The 21,951-nt window shown below is 48.3% G+C and overlaps 1 protein-coding gene across 7 annotated transcripts in view; it reads right to left on the reverse strand.

Moving 5' to 3' along the window:
- LOC139755051 (uncharacterized) overlaps positions 1-21,951 on the reverse strand; it is a 502,140-nt gene that overhangs the window by 71,852 nt on the left and 408,337 nt on the right. Inside the window, exons 1-2 of one of the 7 annotated variants that reach the window (XM_071673052.1) lie at positions 20,529-20,845; positions 8,372-9,553 (exon numbers count right to left, since the gene is read on the reverse strand). The exons of 4 other annotated variants lie outside the window; for them this stretch is intronic. In XM_071673052.1, the coding sequence (XP_071529153.1) occupies positions 8,372-9,173 (802 nt within the window). In that variant the 5' untranslated portion in view covers positions 9,174-9,553; positions 20,529-20,845. Of the gene's footprint in view, positions 1-8,371; positions 11,163-20,528; positions 20,846-21,951 lie in introns of those variants that run through there. 2 more of the 7 variants (XM_071673051.1, XM_071673049.1) reach the window with 2 other exon arrangements.

Here is a 21,951-nt window from a genome sequence, read left to right on the forward strand (position 1 = left end):
TATTTTCCTCTCATTTCATGATACAGAAAAGTGCAGTAACATCCTGCATTCTGTACTGGACTCTACATCATCATTTCTTCCACTGAAAAAGAAGTTGGAACTTATCATCGTTGAAGAGCCAGTTATCATCGGCGGCCCACTGAAAGACTTGACTGATATCCGAGTGTAATCTCACAGTGTCTTCCACAGATAAGATGTCAATATTCATTGTGGTAGGATCCACATGAAGCTGTGGCTTGCGATGCTGGCATCCATGATGGACTTGAGAAAGAGTAGCGGTGCCGAGTTGATTCCCTGGGGAACAACGTGTTATATATCAGTCAGGAAGTTCTATATTCATCTTCGAACTTTAAGTATTCCCCTCTCAGGCCTTTGCTACGTTATGACATCATGGTCACATGTGTCGAGGGCTTCTGTGAGATGGATGTGTTCACGATATGAGGATGAAGATGATAAACATAAAAACTGAATTACGCACCAAATACACCTGCTACGAGCAGTGCACACGACACCTGGCATACCTCGCTCCTCTTCAAGAATGTCTGCCTGACTCTCCGAGTTCCAGGTGGCCAGTACCTACCCTCCATCATCAGGTGGCCAGTACCTACCCTCCATCATCAGGTGGCCAGTACCTACCCTCCATCATCAGGTGGCCAGTACCTACCCTCCATCATCAGGTGGCCAGTACCTACCCTCCATCATCAGGTGGCCAGTACCTACCCTCCATCATCAGGTGGCCAGTACCTACCCTCCATCATCAAGATGTTACAGCACCACCTGACGGGACGACAACCTGACCCCCACCCCCGGGAAATGTAAGACTCCTCGACCACTTGTGCCAGCAAATCGTCGTGCACGAGGTACACCACATCAGAGACCTAGTGAGCAGGAGGACACCATCATCATCATGTTTGCTACGGTCACCAAGGTGATGATCACCCACGGGGCGTCACCAGCACGAGTGCAGGCTCTTCAAGAGACACATCCACCAGCAACACCCAACGATGATAATGGTTCCCTCACGTTCGTCTCTGCTAGTAAACACCAGCTTTCTGTGCCACACAAGTTGATCAAGTTGTTTCATCCTCCCCATCAGGATGTGCAGGAGGTGTCACGGTTATGGTTAACTTTACTGTAGCTTCGGCCGACATGAAACTTTGGACAGAAAGAATCCAACCTGGTCGGTAAGATAGCACGTCCATCAGGCCTCTTCCTTCGACCCGTCCCTGTGCGCAGTAATGACATGGTGGACATGAGACCCACTGCTATCATCAATACCCGCCACCAGCCTGGGCAGCGGCGAGGCATCAGCGGTGAGGCAGCCACCAGGTCGAGTCTGGCAGCAACTTGATCTTGGCATCATCACACTGGGCTGTGAAGCGGCGTCCCATCACTGTTCGTGCCTACTACACCCGCACCCACGACCATAACCAAGCCATGCTCAACCTACATGTCACAGAACGTCTCCTACCTTGCCAACCGTCCACGTGTGCTGCTACAGTGTATCATCAAGGTTTTGCCGACAATGAGATCCAGTCAGCTGCAAGGTAGCCACTGCCTCACTCAGCTCTTGTGTGGCCTCACATCCACAACAACCACAGAGACGGTCTGTCCAGTGTACCGTACACCTGGTTCCTGGCACTGCTGGCTCCCAGTCTGGTGATCTGTCTCTCGTAAAATAACGTGACGGAATCACGGAGTCTCCTCCTTAACCATTACAAACGCGACATCATCTCCATCCTGGGGCTGAGCGACTCGTGATCCACGATACTGTTGGCAGCAGCAACCTTAGGACGACAGCACTCTGTCTGGTGTGCCCTTGACGTACCGAGCCACTTGGTGCAATTCAAAATGGTGGAAGACTTATAAAGGATGAAGACATCACCAAAACTGCTCACATAGTCGTTAGGTCTCACCATCTTTACACTGTGACAGACTCAGTAAGTAAGAGAAAAACTGGAGACTTTAAAAAGACATTAAACCTCAAGTGAGACGAATCCCACAAGAAACCAGCAAGCCTTCGTGTACGTGGCACTGACACCTGCCTGACCACCTACAACACCCCTGCAGGTTCCCTCCCTCCCACTACAGCCACCTGGCTACTGCAAACTCTGCCCAGCTGTCCAGGTGTGTATGATCTCCATGTCGTCTCCGTAGCCAGCCAGGGTTGATGATAAGTGTGTGGATCATATAGCCAGACCCACGTATTACGGACACACGAAGCAGCGGCTGTGATAATCCCAGCACGGAAAGCTAAGCCTCATCCATGTTGAGCCAAGCTGCAGCTATGCTGAGCCAAGCTTTACCCATGCTAAGACAAACCTCAATTTATGCTTGCGTTAAGCTGGCCTACCTACAAGTTGGACGGGCGCCTAACTCAGGAAACCATTTCCTTTGCTGTCCCATAAGTCTTCCCTTGGCACTCAACTCTCATGCTCCCCAGCACTGGTGTAGACCATTGCCTTCCCGTCTCTACCTACTTGTGATCACTAGTGTATCAGCTGGAGTGGTGGAGCGGCTGACCAACATGGCCAACACGCATCCATTTATGAGAGCAGTGTGGCTCGTTACGCCAGGCACAGGGAGAACATCATCATCATGTGTGGTGTGAGTCACACTTGTGCCGTCTGTCCTGCGTACACACAACCTCACTTCCTCATGGGTGTGGTAAGTGGCGTGGGAGTGGAGCACGCACCTGATATGCAATTCTATCATGTAAGCAGACAGTTCGTCTCCTCCACTATTCTCCCGAGGCTGGACTCTGGCGACAACACACAAACAGTACACACGGTAATGATCTAACACGAGGTCAACAACTGTTCTCACAATCAAGTCTTAAACTCCACTAGACATACACCAGTCTAAAACTTGGTTCCCCAGGCATGTGCGAGTTACATACTCTCGTCTGAGTTCCATGCATCACCCATCTCCATAACACTGCAAACACTACTTCACCATAACACAAGACCCGTCATATCAAGATTCAACGGCCATTCTGCAGTGTCCGGCACACACAGCACACACACACACACACAAACACACACACACACACACACACACACACACACACACACACACACACACACACACACACACACCACTATACCTCTGGACGTGGCTGGCTTCCTGTGAGCTTCATAAAAGGGGTTCCTGGGGCAGGAAAGTAAGCACATACTGTACTGACTATCCTGCCCCCACGATGGGGCTCCTACTTTCTAGATAACTTTGAGAAAAAATTTAATGAAAATTGTGACAAGAAGAAATGACCTTGGGTATGACATGTTTTTGTGAAATATATGAAACATATTTGGTTGGAACATAATTCTTTAAAAACAGAAACAGGTTTTTATAAAAGAGACCTTAAAAATCTACTTTTTCAGCACGAAGCCAGAAAGTTAACTTGATATGGTATAGATCAATTCACCATGTCTCATGTCTACTTGAAAGTATAGACATTACTAAGAAATACTGTGTACTGCAAATCTGTATATATGGATAATAAAATATATAATACCAATATGTCTGAAGATTACTACATAGTAGATTTGTGGTGTATCTCTGTATATATGAACATTATAATGATGTATATGAATACAGTGTATATCTGTACGTAGGAATACTGTGATGGAATCATTTAGTGGTGTACTGTACAACTGTACAGACGATTATGTGGAACATCTCAGTGTGGTGTACATATATGTATGTACATGATAACACTCTGTACCATATCTGTCATGCATGAAAAAACATGAACTAGGCTTAGTGTTGCCTGACTACCACACCACATGGCACAGACTACCACACCACATGGCACAGATGGTGAAGATTCGTTACATGTTCCTACCTAACTCTCAGATCCTGCACTCCCTAATGTGGGCTTTAAGTGTGGCTTAGCCTTTGTGGGGAAATTCCTCATTTGTCTTCCTTATTTCTTCTTAATTCTGTACTGTGATAATACAGGAGGGAGACTGGGTTTCCAGCACCTCATTGCTTAACCTGACCATTATGGCCATCCGTCTGGTGCAGCCCTCTTGCTCTCTGCCTCACACTGGTGTGTTGACCATGATGAGAGAAGTGGCCTTGCTATCACAACTCTTCTAATAATTCATTTAATTCACAGAAATAATGGGACAAACTTATTTATATTTCTGAGTTCCAAATGTACCGTTTTTATCATGTATCATAATTATTATTATCATTATCATTACTGGAAAAAAAAAACACCTTTGGTGTGTGTTATCAGCATATTCTCTGGTCATTTCATTAAAGCACATGATTACATAAGTTATCAAAGGGGAAATTAGAGAGAGAGAGACAGAACAAGCAAGGCAGCTGGAGGACACCTTGCCTTCAGAAGTTAACGTCCTGAGTATGATGGGGGCAACACTGGGTATGATAACATGATCAGATCATCATACCTAACACTTGTAACATCTGGCCTCAAGGGCCATAATGCTGGGAGGGGGTCGGGTGAACCCTTCCCTCTCACAAAGCACCTTGCTAAGCCATCACCATGAGGGAGGCTGGGCCTGCACACCGGGATAGCCCTCTGCCAGTAAGAAACACGACACAAATATAAACATCTTCACACAGGTATCAAGTGGTCATGTGATGATGGGATAAATGTAAAGTGGATCATGACAGTAAAATGTGTGCCTGACCTCTGGAAGTGTATGTCTCACTCCTGGAAGTGTATGACTCAACTCTGGAAGTAAGTGTCTCACCTCTGGAAGTGTGTGTCTCACCTCTGGAAGTGTGTGTCTCACCTCTGGAAGTGTGGGTCTCACCTCTGGAAGTGTGTCTCACCTCTGGAAGTGTGTGTCTCACCTCTGGAAGTGTGTGTCTCACCTCTGGAAGTGTGTGTCTCACCTCTGGAAGTGTGTGTCTCACCTCTGGAAGTGTGTGTCTCACCTCTGGAAGTGTGTCTCACCTCTGGAAGTGTGTGCCTCACCTCTGGAAGTGTATGTCTCACCTCTGGAAGTGTATGTCTCACCTCTGGAAGTGTATGTCTCACCTCTGGAAGTGTGTCTCACCTCTGGAAGTGTGTGCCTCACCTCTGGAAGTGTGTGTCTCACTCTGGAAGTGTATGTCTCACCTCTGGAAGTGTGTGTCTCACCTCTGGAAGTGTGTGTCTCACCTCTGGAAGTGTGGGACTCACCTCAGGAAATGTGCCTCACCTCTGGAAGTGTGTGTCTCACCTCTGGAAGTGTGTGCCTCACTCTGGAAGTGTGTGTCTCACCTCTGGAAGTGTGTGTCTCACCTCTGGAAGTGTGTGTCTCACCTCTGGAAGAGTGTGTCTCACCTCTGGAAGTGTGTGTCTCACATCTGGAAGTGTGTGCCTCACCTCTGGAAGTGTGTGTCTCACCCCTGGAAGTGTGTGTCTCACTTCTGGAAGTGCGTGTCTCACCTCTGGAAGTGTGTGCCTCACCTCTGGAAGTGTGTGTCTCACTTCTGGAAGTGCGTGTCTCACCTCTGGAAGTGTGGGCCTCACCTCTGGAAGTGTGTGTCTCACTCTGGAAGTGTGTGTCTCACCTCTGGAAGTGTGTGTCTCACCTCTGGAAGTGTGTGTCTCACTCTGGAAGTGTGTGTCTCACCTCTGGAAGTGTGTGTCTCACCTCTGGAAGTGTGTGTCTCACCTCTGGAAGTGTGTGCCTCACCTCTGGAAGTGTGTGTCTCACCTCTGGAAGTGTGGGCCTCACCTCTGGAAGTGTGGGCCTCACCTCTGGAAGTGTGTGTCTCACCCTGGAAGTGTGTGTCTCACCTCTGGAAGTGTGTGTCTCACCTCTGGAAGTGTGTGTCTCACCTCTGGAAAGTGTGTCTCACCTCTGGAAGTGTGTGTCTCACCTCTGGAAGTGTGTGTCCTCACCTGAAGTGCGTGTCTCACCTCTGGAAAGTGTGGCCTCACCTCTGGAAGTGTGTGCCTCACCTCTGGAAGTGTGGTCTCACTCTGGAAGTGTGTGTCTCACCTCTGGAAGTGTGTGTCTCACCTCTGGAAGTGTGTGTCTCACCTCTGGAAGTGTGTGTCTCACCTCTGGAAGTGTGTGTCTCACTCTGGAAGTGTGGGCCTCACCTCTGGAAGTGTGTGTCTCACCTCTGGAAGTGTGTGTCTCACCTCTGGAAGTGTGTGTCTCACCTCTGGAAGTGTGTGTCTCACCTCTGGAAGTGTGTGTCTCACTCTGGAAGTGTGTGTCTCACTCTGGAAGTGTGTGTCTCACCTCTGGAAGTGTGTGTCTCACCTCTGGAAGTGTGTGTCTCACCTCTGGAAGTGTGTGTCTCACCTCTGGAAGTGTGTGCCTCACTCTGGAAGTGTGTGTCTCACTCTGGAAGTGTGTGTCTCACCTCTGGAAGTGTGTGTCTCACCTCTGGAAGTGTGGGCCTCACCTCTGGAAGTGTGTGTCTCACCTCTGGAAGTGTGTGTCTCACTCTGGAAGTGTGGTGTCTCACCTCTGGAAGTGTGTGTCTCACCTCTGGAAGTGTGTGTCTCACCTCTGGAAGTGTGTGTCTCACCTCTGGAAGTGTGTGTCTCACCTCTGGAAGTGTGTGTCTCACCTCTGGAAGTGTGTGTCTCACCTCTGGAAGTGTGTGTCTCACTCTGGAAGTGTGTGTCTACCTCTGGAAGTGTGTGCCTCACTCTGGAAGTGTGTGTCTCACTCTGGAAGTGTGTGTCTCACCTCTGGAAGTGTGTGCCTCACCTCTGGAAGTGTGCGCCTCACCTCTGGAAGTGTGTCTCACCTCTGGAAGTGCGTGACTCACCTCTGGAAATGTGTGTCTCACCTCTGGAAGTGTGTGTCTCACCTCTGGAAGTGTGTGTCTCCCCTCTGGAAGTGTGTGTCTCACCTCTGGAAGTGTGTGCTCACCTCTAGAAATGTGTGCCTCACCTCTGGAAGTGTGGTGTCTCACCTCTTGAAGTGTGTGTGTCTATTCTCTAGAAGTGTGTGTCTCACCTCTGGAAGTGTGTGTCTCACCTCTGGAAGTGTGTGTCTCACCTCTGGAAGTGTGTGTCTCACCTCTGGAAGTGTGTGTCTCACCTCTGGAAGTGTGTGCCTCACCTCTGGAAGTGTGTGTCTCACCTCTGGAAGTGTGTGCCTGACCTCTGGAAGTGTGTGCTCACCTCTGGAAGTGTGTGTCTCACTCTGGAAGTGTGTCCTCACCTCTGGAAGTGTGTGTCTCACCTCTGGAAGTGTGTGTCTCATCTCTGGAAGTGTGTGCCTCACTCTGGAAGTGTGTGTCTCACTTCTGGAAGTGTGTGTCTCACTCGTGGAAGTGTGTGTCTCACCTCTGGAAGTGTGTGTCTCACCTCTGGAAGTGTGTGTGTCTCACTCTGGAAGTGTGTGCCTCACCTCTGGAAGTGTGTGCCTCACTCTGGAAGTGTGTGCCTCACTCTGGAAGTGTGTACTCACCTCTGGAAGTGTGTGTCTCACTCTGGAAGTGTGTGACTCACTCTGGAAGTGTGTGTCTCACCTTTGAAAGTGTGTGTCGCACTCTAGAAGTGTGTTTCTCACCTCTGGAAGTGTGTGCCTCACTCTGGTAGTGTGTGTCTCACCTCTGGAAGTGTGTGTCTCAACTCTGGAAGTGTGTGTCTCACCTCTGGAAGTGTGTGTCTCACTCTGGAAGTGTGTGCTCACCTCTGGAAGTGTGTGTCTCACTCTGGAAGTGTGTGTCTCACCTCTGGAACTGTATCTCACCTCTGGAAGTGTATGCCTCACTCTGGAAGTGTGTGTCTCACTCTGGAAGTATGTGCTCACCTCTGGAAGAGTGTGCCTCACTCTGGAAGTGTGTGTCTCACTCTGGAAGTGTGTGTCTCACCTCTGGAAGTGTGTGCCTCACCTCTGGAAGTGTGTGTCTCACTCTGGAAGTGTGTGTGTCTCACCTCTGGAAGTGTGTGTCTCATCTCTGGAAGTGTGTGCCTCACTCTGGAAGTGTGTGTCTCACCTCTGGAAGTGTGTGCCTCACTCTGGAAGTGTGTGTCTCACCTCTGGAAGTGTGTGTCTCACCTCTGGAAGTGTGTGCTCACCTCTGTCTCACCTCTGGAAGTGTGTGTCTCACTCTGGAAGTGTGTGCCTCACTCTGGAAGTGTGTGTCTCACTCTGGAAGAGTGTGCCTCGTTCTGGAAGTGTGTGCCTCACCTCTGGAAGTGTATGTCTCACCTCTGTAAGTGTGTGCCTCCCCTCTGGAAGTGTGTCTCACCTCTGGAAGTGTGTCTCACCTCTGTAAGTGTGTGCCTCACCTTTGGAAGTGTGTGGCTCACCTCTGGAAGTGTGTGTCTCACCTCTGGAAGTGTGTGTCTCAACTCTGGAAGTGTGTGCCTCACCTCTGGAAGTGTGTGCCTCACCTCTGGAAGTGTGTGCCTCACTCTGGAAGTGTGTCTCACCTCTGGAAGTTGACTCGGAATCACTGGAGCAATCTGTGGCCTCACTGAGAGGCGGGAGGAACTGGCTCACCAGTTTGCTCTCTTCTGGGCTAAGCTCACACACAGTGACCGTGTTGAGCTGCACTGGCGAGGACGACGTGTGCGACGTGACTGCTGGGACGTACTGTGACGCCAGGCTGGGATACGACGTCCCAGCTGACGACTCCGGCAGCAGAGACAGCTGCTGGGATGTGGTGGGAGTGTGTTGTGAGGTCGCTGTGGCCGAGCAGTGCTGGGAGGAGGCTGGTGAGGAGGTCATGGTGAGGTCACCTCTGGTATCGCCGCCATGAACGTAGGACATTTCGGAAGGTTTGGGCAGGATGAGCCTCTTGCCGGGCATGGTCTGCGGGTAGACGAGGCCCGCGTGGTGGTGGTACGAGGCGGACGACGAGGACGAGGACGAGGAGGGGGCCTGCTGCTGGAAGTGCTGTGGTGGTGGCCGCATGCGGGGTAAGGAGGTGGCATAGAAGGGTCGGGTCGTGGGTCGAGTGTGGTCCAGGATGTCCTGGAACCTCTCTGGATGGTGGTGCTGGATGTGCTTCCTCATGTTGGTGGTGTTGGTGTAGGCGCCCACGAAGGAACACAGGCGGCAGATGTAGTGACAGTTGTCCACCATGCCGAAGTAGCGCCACACCCGTGATGTGCGGCGCGTCGACCCCACCATGCCTGAGCTGCCGCCGCCCCCGCCCACGCCCATGTTCAAGCCCAGGTTGACGGTGTCCACGGACACGGGCGTGTTGGCGGTGAGGTTGTCGTTATCCATGGTGCCTCGTGGGGCGGCGTCACTCTAGGGCAGAGCACACACCACACAAACACCACAACACACCAGCACGGCGAGGCCCCAAGCCTGGCTGTAGTCTGTCACAACCTGACACTACCTCCCTCCCACCATCACCCGCTACACCAGGATACACACGCTGTGCAGGACGACGCTGCACGACGCACTCTCACGCCCACACGGACGGACGGACGGACGGACCTGGTCACCTCAACACACGAGACGCAGCATCACCTGAGGTGGCTGTATGGCCTCTCTATCCTCCACACACATCAAACTTGTGTATCCACAAACTGGTCAACACTGACGTCTCTTCCTTAGAGTTTGTTGATTATGAAAATTCAGTTCTTGCTCAGTTATAATATCTTGAAAGACCAGTTTTACATTAGCTATGATCAACCTGACATTAGCCAAGATAAATATGACAAGTTACATACAACAGGTCTGGAACATCTGTGATTGGGTATAGACCCTACGTATACCTTACGATGATTTCGGAGGTCTTCTACTCCCACAGCTGGGTCTGGCACCTCACCTTACCTCTACCCCCACAGCTGGGTCTGGCACCTCACCTTACCTCTACCCCCACAGCTGGGTCTGGCACCTCACCTTACCTCTACCCCCACAGCTGGGTCTGAGACCAGGCTGTCTGCTGCCGTGTTCGGTCAAGCTGGCCTGATGATCTTTGCTAATATGTGTCGGGATTCCTGGCAAATGTCTCTAGTGTAGCGGCCACGGTGCTCCTAATGACCACAAGTAATACACAGGATTAAACAATGCGAAGCTCGAGGTGTTTAGACCGTTTTGTTAAGAGATCATTATGATTACATCTTCGCATTTCGGTGATATTATACCAAGGTTGGGGTCCGGTAGTGGCTGGCTGCGCTACGTGTAGACCACACAACTACCCACATACGAGAGCAAGTCGCTTCTCAACCAGACCTACAACACGGGAGATGTACGTATACCACTCCATCACACTAACCATACCCACACATCCATCCTCAACCCAGCCACAGCATAACGTATCGTCAAGTCTCCCACCTACCAAATAACTCACACATTATCCATTATCTTGAACCTAATATGTACTGCTTGCCCTCACTAGCACTGGCCTGGATGAAGGCTTCTCTGCCAGACTGGTGAACCCGCCAGTCTACCTTCCTCGTCTACAACCTCACAACACACCACTGAGCCAGCAACTCCACACTCCTCCTCCACACATCTATATCTGTTCTTCATGCAACATTCTGGTTCACCTTGTGCACAACAGGTAAATCCTATCACTCCTTATCCTCTTCATACCAAATTCAGTTCACCGTTGTGGAGAAAACTGGATGATTCGCTAAACAAAACTCACATTAAAAATTGTGAGACCAAATCATTTTACTAATGTGAGACTACGATGGTCAAGATAATGCTACACGTAATGTCAGCCTTACAGGAACAGCTGCCCGGGTCAGCAGCGTGTCAAGCCACAAGCTCAGGCAGCACCAGACACCAACCTGACTCAGAACATACGTACAATAAACCCAACATTTCACTGCTACTACACTGTGGCTCTTATCTAGCAGTGAGTCAAGTGCTTCACTGCTACTACATGAAGCATGGCAGTGCATGATACCAGGTATTGTAGCACGGATATCTCGTGTCAGGGAAGATTTTATATATCAAAACAGACAAAAATCTCCCACCACACAGAACCAAGAGTGGCACACAACACGTCATGTAAACACAGGAAATAACTGGAAAACTGAGGCCACCAGAACTGTGCTTACCACCAACTGACACCACAACATGGTCAACCATATGTAAGATAATGATTGGCTCTACTGACACCACCTGTACACCCTACTGTGTGCTTCCTGCCTGTATACCTGACACCAGCTGTACACCCTACAGTGTGCTTCCTGCCTGTATACCTGACACCAGCTGTACACCCTACAGTGTGCTTCCTGCCTGTATACCTGACACCAGCTGTCACCCTACAGTGTGCTTCCTGCCTGTATACCTGACACCAGCTTTACATTCTACTGTGTGCTTCCTGCCTGTATACCTGACACCAGCTGTACACCCTACTGTGTGCTTCCTGCCTGTATACCTGACACCAGCTGTCACCCTACAGTGTGCTTCCTGCCTGTATACCTGACACCAGCTTTACATTCTACTGTGTGCTTCCTGCCTGTATACCTGACACCAGCTGTACACCCTACTGTGTGCTTCCTACCTGTATACCTGACACCAGCTGTACACCCTACAGTGTGCTTCCTACCTGTATACCTGACACCAGCTTTACATTCTACTGTGTGCTTCCTACCTGTATACCTGACACCAGCTGTACACCCTACTGTGTGCTTCCTGCCTGTATACCTGACACCAGCTGTACACCCTACTGTGTGCTTCCTACCTGTATACCTGACACCAGCTTTACATTCTACTGTGTGCTTCCTGCCTGTATACCTGACACCAGCTGCACCACCACACACCTGAACCTCACCCCCTCCTACAACACACCTGAACCTCACCCCCTCCTACAACACATCTGAACCTCACCCCCTCCTACAACAAACCTGAACCTCACCCCCTCCTACAACACACCTGAACCTCACCCCCTCCTACAACACACCTGAACCTCACCCCTCCTACAACACACCTGAACCTCACCCCTCCTACAACACACCTGAACCTCACCCCCTCCTACAACACACCTGAACCTCATCCCTCCTACAACACACCTGAACCTCATGCTTCCTACAACACACCTGAACCTCATCCCTCCTACAACACACCTGAACCTCATCCCTCCTACAACACACCTGAACCTCACCCCTCCTACAACACACCTGAACCTCATCCCTCCTACAAAACACCTGAACCTCACCCCCTCCTACAACACACCTGAACCTCACCCCTCCTACAACACACCTGAACCTCACCCCTCCTACAACACACCTGAACCTCACCCCCTCCTACAACACACCTGACCTTCATCCCTCCTACAACACACCTGAACCTCATGCCTCCTACAACACACCTGAACCTCATCCCTCCTACAACACACCTGAACCTCATCCCTCCTACAACACACCTGAACCTCACCCCTCCTACAACACACCTGAACCTCACCCCTCCTACAACACACCTGAACCTCATCCCTCCTACAAAACACCTGAACCTCACCCCTCCTACAAAACACCTGAACCTCACCCTCACCTGCAACACACCTGAACCTCATGCCTCCTACAACCCACCTGAACCTCACCCTCCTACAACACACCTGAACCTCATCCCCAACAACACACCTGAACCTCATGCCTCCTACAACTCACCTGAACCTCACCCCTCCTACAACACACCTGAACCTTATCCCTCCTACAACACACCTGAACCTCACCCCTCCTACAACACACCTGAACCTCATCCCTCCTATAACTCACCTGAACCTCATCCCTCCTACAACACATCTGAACCTCATGCCTCCTACAACTCACCTGAACCTCATGCCTCCTACAACACACCTGAACCTCATCCCTCCTACAACACACCTGAACCTCACCCCTCCTACAACACACCTGAACCTCATCCCTCCTACAACACACCTGAACCTCATCCCTCCTACAACTCACCTGAACCTCATGCCTCCTACAACACACCTGAACCTCATCCCTCCTACAACTCGCCTGAACCTCATGCCTCCTACAAAACTCCTGAACCTCATCCCTCCTACAAAACACCTGAACCTCATCCCTCCTACAATTCACCTGAACCTCACCCCTCCTACAACACACCTGAACCTCATGCCTCCTACAACACATCTGAACCTCATCCCTCCTACAAAACACCTGAACCTCATGCCTCCTACAACTCACCTGAACCTCATCCCTCCTACAACACACCTGAACCTCATGCCTCCTACAACTCACCGTAACCTCATCCCTCCTACAACACACCTGAACCTCATGCCTCCTACAACTCACCTGAACCTCATCCCCAACAACACACCTATACCTCATGCCTCCTACAACACACCTGAACCTCATCCCTCCTACAAAACACCTGAACCTCATGCCTCCTACAACTCACCTGAACCTCATGCCTCCAACTCACCTGAACCTCATGCCTCCTACAAAACACCTGAACCTCACCCCTCCGACAGTTCACCTGAACCTCACCCCTCCTACAACACACCTGAACCTCATCCCTCCTACAACTCACCTGAACCTCATCCCCAACAACACACCTGAACCTCATGCCTCCTACAACTCACCTGAACCTCATCCCTCCTAAAACACACCTGAACCTCATCCCTCCTACAACACCCCTGAACCTCATCCCTCCTACAACACACCTGAACCTCATCCCTCCTACAACACACCTGAACCTCATCCCTCCTACAACACACCTGAACCTCACCCCTCCTACAACACACCTGAACCTCATCCATCCTACAACACACCTGAACCTCACCCCTCCTACAACTCACCTGAACCTCATGCCTCCTACAAAACACCTGAACCTCATCCCTCCTACAAAACACCTGAACCTCATCCCTCCTACAACTCACCTGAACCTCACCCCTCCTACAACACACCTGAACCTCATCCCTCCTACAAAACACCTGAACCTCATCCCTCCTACAAAACACCTGTACCTCATGCCTCCTACAACACACCTGAACCTCATCCCTCCTACAACACACCTGAACCTCATGCCTCCTACAACTCACCCGAACCTCATCCCTCCTACAACACACCTGAACCTCATGCCTCCTACAACTCACCCGAATCTCATCCCTCCTACAACACATCTGAACCTCATGCCTCATACAACTCACCTGAACCTAATCCCCAACAACACACCTGAACCTAATCCCTCCTACAACACACCTGAACCTCACCCCTCCTACAACTCACCCGAACCTCATCCCTCCTACAACACACCTGAACCTCATGCCTCCTACAACTCACCTGAACCTCATCCCTCCTACAACACACCTGAACCTCATCCCTCCTACAACTCACCTGAACCTCATCTCCAACAACACACCTGAACCTCATGCCTCCTACAACTCACCTGAACCTCATCCCTCCTAAAACACCTGAACCTCATCCCTCCTACAACACCCCTGAACCTCATCCTTCCTACAACACACCTGAACCTCATCCCTCCTACAACACACCTGAACCTCATCCCTCCTACAACACACCTGAACCTCACCCCTCCTACAACTCACCTGAACCTCACCCATCCTACAACACACCTGAACCTCATCCCTCCTACAACACACCTGAACCTCACCCCCACCTACAACACACCTGAACCTCATCCCTCCTACAACACACCTGAATCTCATCCCTCCTACAACACACCTGAACCTCTTCCCTCCTACAACTCACCTGAACCTCACCCCCTCCTACCACACCTGAACCTCATCCCTCCTACAACTCACCTGAACCTCACCCCCTCCTACAACACATCTGAACCTCATCCCTCCTACAATACACCTGAACCTCATCCCTCCTACAACACACCTGAACCTCACCCCCTCCTACAACTCACCTGAACCTCACCCATCCTACAACACACCTGAACCTCATCCCTCCTACAACACACCTGAACCTCACCTCCACCTACAACACACCTGAACCTCATCCCTCCTACAACACACCTGAACCTCATCCCTCCTACAACACACCTGAACCTCATCCCTCCTACAACTCACCTGAACCTCACCCCCTCCTACCACACCTGAACCTCATCCCTCCTACAACTCACCTGAACCTCATCCCTCCTACAACTCACCTGAACCTCACCCCCTCCTACAACACACCTGAACCTCACCCCTCCTACAACACACCTGAACCTCACCCCTCCTACAACACACCTGAACCTCATCCCTCCTACAACACACCTGAACCTCACCCCTCCTACAACACACCTGAACCTCATCCCTCCTACAACTCACCTGAACCTCATGCCTCCTACAACACACCTGAACCTCACCCCCTCCTACAACACACCTGAACCTCACCCCCTCCTACAACACACCTGAACCTCATCCCTCCTACAACTCACCTGAACCTCACCCCCTCCTACAACACACCTGAACCTCATCCCTCCTACAACACACCTGAACCTCATCCCCTCCTACAACACACCTGAACCTCACCCCCTCCTACAACACACCTGAACCTCACCCCTCCTACAACACACCTGAGTTAGAACCAACATGTGAACTGATGACCACCTGCACCTACCATGAGACAGGTCATGTGACCTGATGACCACACACACACACACACACACACACACACACACACACACACACGCGCGCGCGCGCGAACGAAAAAAAATGACATCAGAGATCTGGAGAAAATAACAGAAAAGTTACATGTTGACCAAGATGACGAGTGATGACATACAGCGAGGTTATACACCAGAGCAGCACAGATGATGATGATGACATTATACACCAGAGCAGCACAGATGATGATGATGACATTATACATCACAGGTCTTATACCGCAAGTCACATCCTGGAGTCAGCTGACATCATCATCATTATCATCATTATCATCATCATCATCATCATTATCATCATCACTGGTTTGCTGGAGACTCCCATGTTCTCTATAAGTTCACTCCCATGTTCTCTATAACTTCACTCCCATGTTCTCAATAACTTCACTCCCATGTTCTCTATAACCTCACTCCCATGTTCTCTAACTTCACTCCCATGTTCTCTATAACTTCACTCCCATGTTCTCTATAACCTCACTCCCATGTTCTCTAACTTCACTCCCATGTCCTCTGTAACTTCACTCCCATGTTCTCTATAACTTCATTCCCATGTTCTCTATAACTTCATTCCCATGTTCTCTACAACTTCACTCCCATGTCCTCTGTAACTTCACTCCCATGTTCTCTATAACTTCATTCCCATGTTCTCTATAACTTCATTCCCATGTTCTCTACAACTTCATTCCCATGTTCTCTGTAACTTCACTCCCATGTTCTCTATAACCTCACTCCCATGTTCTCTAACTTCACTCCCATGTCCTCTGTAACTTCACTCCCATGTTCTCTACAACTTCATTCCCATGTTCTCTGTAACTTCCCTCCCATGTTCTCTATAACTTCATTCCCATGTTCTTTACAACTTCATTCCCATTTTCTCTATAACTTCATTCCCATGTTCTCTAAAACTTCATTCCCATGTTCTCAATAACACAGTTCTCCTGTTCTCTATAACACCATTCCCATTTTTCTAAAAAAAAATCCCCATGTCTTTTATAACACCATTCCCATATTCTCTAAACCACAATTCCCATATTCTCTATAAGATAATTCCCATATTCTCTATATTCATCACCGTGATGAGCGATATATCAAAATCATATCATAGTAATATGGAGAGATTCGCTGTATAGAATTTCTATGCACGTAACACGTTACTGCAGGCACAGTAGAACATGTCTCCCATACCATGACCTTCCAACATTATCATAAGACTTCCATACTAAATCGTTATTATACAACCCTGATGGTTAATGGGGTCAGTACATTCATGTGATAGCTAGGTCATGTGACATAGCATGAGAAGGGTTATGTGACAGAAGGGTAAGGTCATGTGATGGTCGGATAAGGTCATCTGACAGTGCGGTAAGGTCATGTGATAGTTATGGTACAACTACGTAAGGAGTGGTAAGTTTAAAAGGTAGGAAGGTAAGGTCATGTGAAGGTCGGATAAGGTCACATGATAGTGCGGTAAGGTCATGTGATGCGTAGTGTAAGTAAAGCAGTTATTTGTAGCAGTAAGTTTAGGTCACAGTAAATATATGGGCTGCTATCGGAAGTAAGGTCATGTGAAAATTCCTTTCAGTAATAAGGTCAAATGAAAGTATCGAAAGTACGGTGTAGGGGCAATTAGAATGACTAAGGTCACGAGGTAGTAAAGTGCTAGGTCAACTAGAGTTAAGGAGTCATGGTGCTTGTGAAGGCATATGAAGCACCTCCAAACAATATGGTCATGTGGTATAATGTTAAGGCAACCAGGTGTAATAAAGGTCATACAGTAGAAAAGTGCTACAGAAACTAGTAAAATCATTTGGTAATAAAGTTATAGAAACTAATAGTGATAAGGTCATAACAACTCGGGTCATGTGATGACGTAACAAAGCTATGGCGACAAACAATGGTGCTATTGCACCCAGCAGAAGTAAGGTCACGTCATGTAAAAGTTATTGCAACTCGGAGTTGTACAGACCAGTCATGATATAGTGTTACAGCAAGTAGTAACAGTAAGGTCAAGTCTTCTGGTAGTGTTATTGTAACTAGTAGTAGTAAGGTCAGATCATGTAACAGTAAAATATCATGGCAAATGTAGGTTAGTAAGGTCATGTCATAGCAGTAAGGTAAACTGTTTTGGCAACCAGCAGCAGTAAGGTCAGATCACGTAGCAGTAAAGTGTCATGGCAACTATCGGTAGTAAGGTCATGTCATATAGTAGTAAAGTGTTGTGGCAACTACCAATAATAAGGTCAGGTCATGTAGCAGTAATGCCAGCTAGCAGGAGTAAGTTCAGGTCATGAAGCAATAAAGTGCTACGGCAACTAACAGTAACGTTAGGTCATGCAGTAGTTAAACTTTGGTAACTTTGCGTAGCATGGTAAGGTCACGCAGTAAGAATGTTATGGCAACTAGCAGTAATGAGGCTAGGTCATGCGGTTGCGAAGTGTTACGATAATAGCACTAGTAATGTTCGATCAAGTACAAGCATTAGTCACTAGCAGCAGTAAGGTCAGGTCACGTGGTTGTAGCGTTATGGCAAAAGTAAGGTCAGGTTATGTAGTAGTATGGCAACTAGCAATAGCAGCGTTAGGTCATGCGGTTATAGAGTATGACGGAAACAAGCAGTACTAAGATCAGGTCATGCAGTTATAAAAACTATTACTAATAGATTTATGGCAACTAGCATTAATAATGTCAGCTCGTGTAGTAGTAAAGTGTTATGGCAACTATTAGTGGCAAGGTCAGGTCATGTAATGAAATACTATGGCAATTATCAATAGTAAGGTTAGGTCATGCGACAATGAAGTGCAATGGCAACTTGTAGTAGTACGGTCAGGTCATGTAGTGATTCAGTTTTATGATAACTACCTGTAGTATAAGTCATGTAGTAATAAAGTGATATGGCAAATAGCAGCAGTAAAATAGTTTATGGCAACTAGCAGTAGCAAGGTCGGGTCATTTAAGTGTCATGCCAAATAGCAATAATAAGGTCTGGTTATATCTAGTAGTAAGTGTCATGGCAACTAGCAGAAGTCAGGTCTGGTCATGCAGTTGAATAAGGCAAAAGTAAAAAAAGGTCTTGTTACGAGGTAAAAAGCTATTACAAATAATAGTATTAAGGTCTGGTCATGCAGCAGTAAATAAGGCAACCAGCAGTAGTAAGTACTGGTCATATTGTAGTAAAACTGGGTCATTTGTAGTTATAAGGTCATGCAGTAGTAAAGTGGTACAGCAATTAGCAACAGCAAGTTTTAAAAAGAAGTAGCCATGTATTATGGCAACTAGCAGTCATGAGCTCAGATTATGTAGAAGTATGGCAACAAGCAGTGGTAAGATCTGGTAATTAGTAGTTAAGTGTTACAGCAACTAACAATAGTAAGATCGGATTGTGTTGATTTAAAGCGTTGTGGCAACTAGAAGTAAGTTCAGACTACGTAGAAGTAAAGTGTTATGGCAACTAGCCGTAGTAAGATCAGATCATTTAATAGTCAAGTGTTATGGGATCTAGTAGTAGTAAGGTCAGGTTATGTAGATGTAAAGTCTGGTTATGTGGTAGTAAAGTGATATACCAGTTGTAAGGTATGGTCATGTAATAAAATCTTATGGCAACTATTAGTAGTATTGTACGGTCATGTGGTTGTGAAGTTATGGTAACTAGCAGTAGTAAGGTCTGGTCCTGTAGTAGTAGAGCGTCATGGCAGCTAGCAGCATCAAGGGATGGTCATGTAATAGTAAAGTATTGTGGTAACCAACAGCAGTAAGGTCTGTTAATGCAGTATTCAAGAATTGTTGCTACTAGCAGTTATAAGGTCAGGTCAGGTAAAAGTAAAGAATTGTCGCATCTAGCTGTAATAAGGTCTGTCTTGTAGTAATAAAGAATTATGGCAACTAGCAGTAGTAAGGTCTGGTCAGAGAGTATTATAGAATTTTGACAACTAGCAGTAGTAAGGTCTGGGTATATGGTTGTAGTATACGGCAACTAACTATTAAAGTTTGATCATTTATAAGTAGTTTATGGCAACTAGCGTAGTAAGGTCAGGTCATATATTACTACAGTGTTACGGCAACAAGCAGAACCAGAAGAAGAAACAGCACATCACGTAGAAGTCACATGTTAAGGGAACTAGCAGTAGTAAGGTCAGGTCATGTAGTTGTAAAGTATTACGACAACTAGCAGCTGTACACTCGGGTCATGTGGTCGTCATGTGTTATGGTAAGTAACACTGGTAAGGTGGCAGGGCTACCGCGTTATGCTCATCGCCAGTAAAGTGTTACGTTAACTACCTGAAGTAAAGTCATTCAGTAGTACAGTATTACGGCAACTAGCTGAAGTAAAGCCAAGTTATTCGTCAGTAAACTGTTAAGGCAACTACCAGATGTAGTCAGGTCATGCAGTAGTACAACAGTACAGTATTACGGTGACTAGCAGACGTAAAGTCAGGTCATCTAATGGTCAAGCGTTAGTGCACCTAACAACAGTAAGGTCACATGGTAGCAGCATAATGAGCTATCGTAACTCTTCTAAAATCTTACATCGCCGCTTCATCTACTACCAGTAAGGTCACGTGGTATGACACAACGTGACACGTAGTTACTACCAGTAAGGTCACGTGGTATGACACAACGTGACACGTAGTTACTACCAGTAAGGTCACGTGGTATGACACAACGTGACACGTAACAAGGCAGAGTGGCATTAAGTTAGTAAGGTCATATGGTTAAAGGTGTACAGATGGTAATGGTTAGTAAGGCCACGTAGCGAGCCTACCTGTCACTACCACACTAATGTCACGTTACCAGCAACCAACAGGTTACTACAACACACACACACACACACACACACACACACACACACACACACACACACATAGCAGCGTCTGGAGCCCGTGTTCTGCTGGGCTACCTAACCAGCAGCATCACCCTCCCGCCAGCAGAGGGTGTGATCTGCCTCAAGACGAGCCACTTGGTGTGTCACCTCCCGCAACACCAACGGACGCAAACGAGCACTTAGTGTACACACACACACAGAGAGAGGACGTGATGTGTTACCTGGGAACAACACTATCACTTGTCACACTGGAGGTTCACGACACTGACGGGGTCTGAAGACTTAACCCCTCACGAGGCAGAACACGACGTTATGAACACTGATCACCGCCCAGGTTTATAAGTCTCCACACCACTCGATGTTCCACGGATCAACACCACACAAGAGCGACTCGTGTGTGCGCGTGTGTGTGTGTATGTGCGTGTGCGTGTTTGTGTGTGTCTGTACGTGTGTGAGTATGTATGTTTGTGGATGATGCAGCGGTGGTGAGGGCTGGCGGTCGGCACCACTGTGAGAGAGCGAGTGAGGCTGGCCCGCTGATACCCCAACCCTGATATCTGATATCGACCGATACTGAGCACGTCGCATCCCGACCCCTTCACCTGACCACGGATTCGGCTTCACGACACCCCCACCACGCTCACCATCCTGCTCCGTGGCAGCTCCTCCCGATATCTCAGGATGAACAACGATGATTCCTGGTGTACACCTCACCCCTGACCATGTGTTGAGACACGAGGGTCATCATCTCCTTCCAATATTGGTGTAAGATCATGGTCGTCAAGAGTGATATGTACGGACCGCCGACAATGTTGTAGTTCTCTGAGAAGCCTAGCCAGCCAGACGGAGCGGCCACCTAGAGCAGCCGGAGGCAAGGCAGTGTCACGCAACCTCCTCCCTAAGGCTGAAACGCCTTCAGTCAAGACACTGAGATTACGCCTAAAATACAGAGGATATGATAGCCTTATGTGTAGCGTGCATCTCCAGGGGTAGTGAGTGGTGATGCTTGCCGGTTGTCTGATAATGGTGATAGTGATACAGATAACCACACACGGTTTACTACAAACGTTCCTCCTCCCTCCCTCACTCACCCACTCCCCTCCCTCCTTCCCTCTGGTTAAGATGAGCGACTAGCAGTGCACGTACGGCGTGGCTAAACATATATACCATCTTACTGTATAAATGAACAAGTCGAAGACCTGGATTTTAATGAGGGTAATGATCGCTATTTCTGTACATGATGGTCGTCAGGATTTCCTTACACGATTAAAGTTAGGTTACGTGCCCAGGTTAACGCTCGCTAACACACAATATGTAACCATCACAGTTTCCTACACATTGCTGCTATGTGTACGACCATGGTGTTCATGTTGACAAATGGAATCAAAAGAATATCTGAATGATGACGACCCAGGGGAAAATTGTGCAATAAACCCGGCACTTGGCACACACGACACTTACTCCTCTGAAATTTCATAAACGACCCCAATGTAATATATGGGTTTCTATGGTGAGAATACAATGGTTGTGGATCAAGTACAGCTAACTCATGTAATCCCTTCCTTGCTGCACTCCACATACCTTTATCTAAACATGTAAATGGGTACAACATGTCCCATGAACAGTACATTAATCAACGACATT

The sequence above is a fragment of the Panulirus ornatus genome, chromosome 18 (assembly GCF_036320965.1).
Source record: "Panulirus ornatus isolate Po-2019 chromosome 18, ASM3632096v1, whole genome shotgun sequence".
In the NCBI taxonomy this organism is placed as follows: domain Eukaryota; kingdom Metazoa; phylum Arthropoda; class Malacostraca; order Decapoda; family Palinuridae; genus Panulirus; species Panulirus ornatus.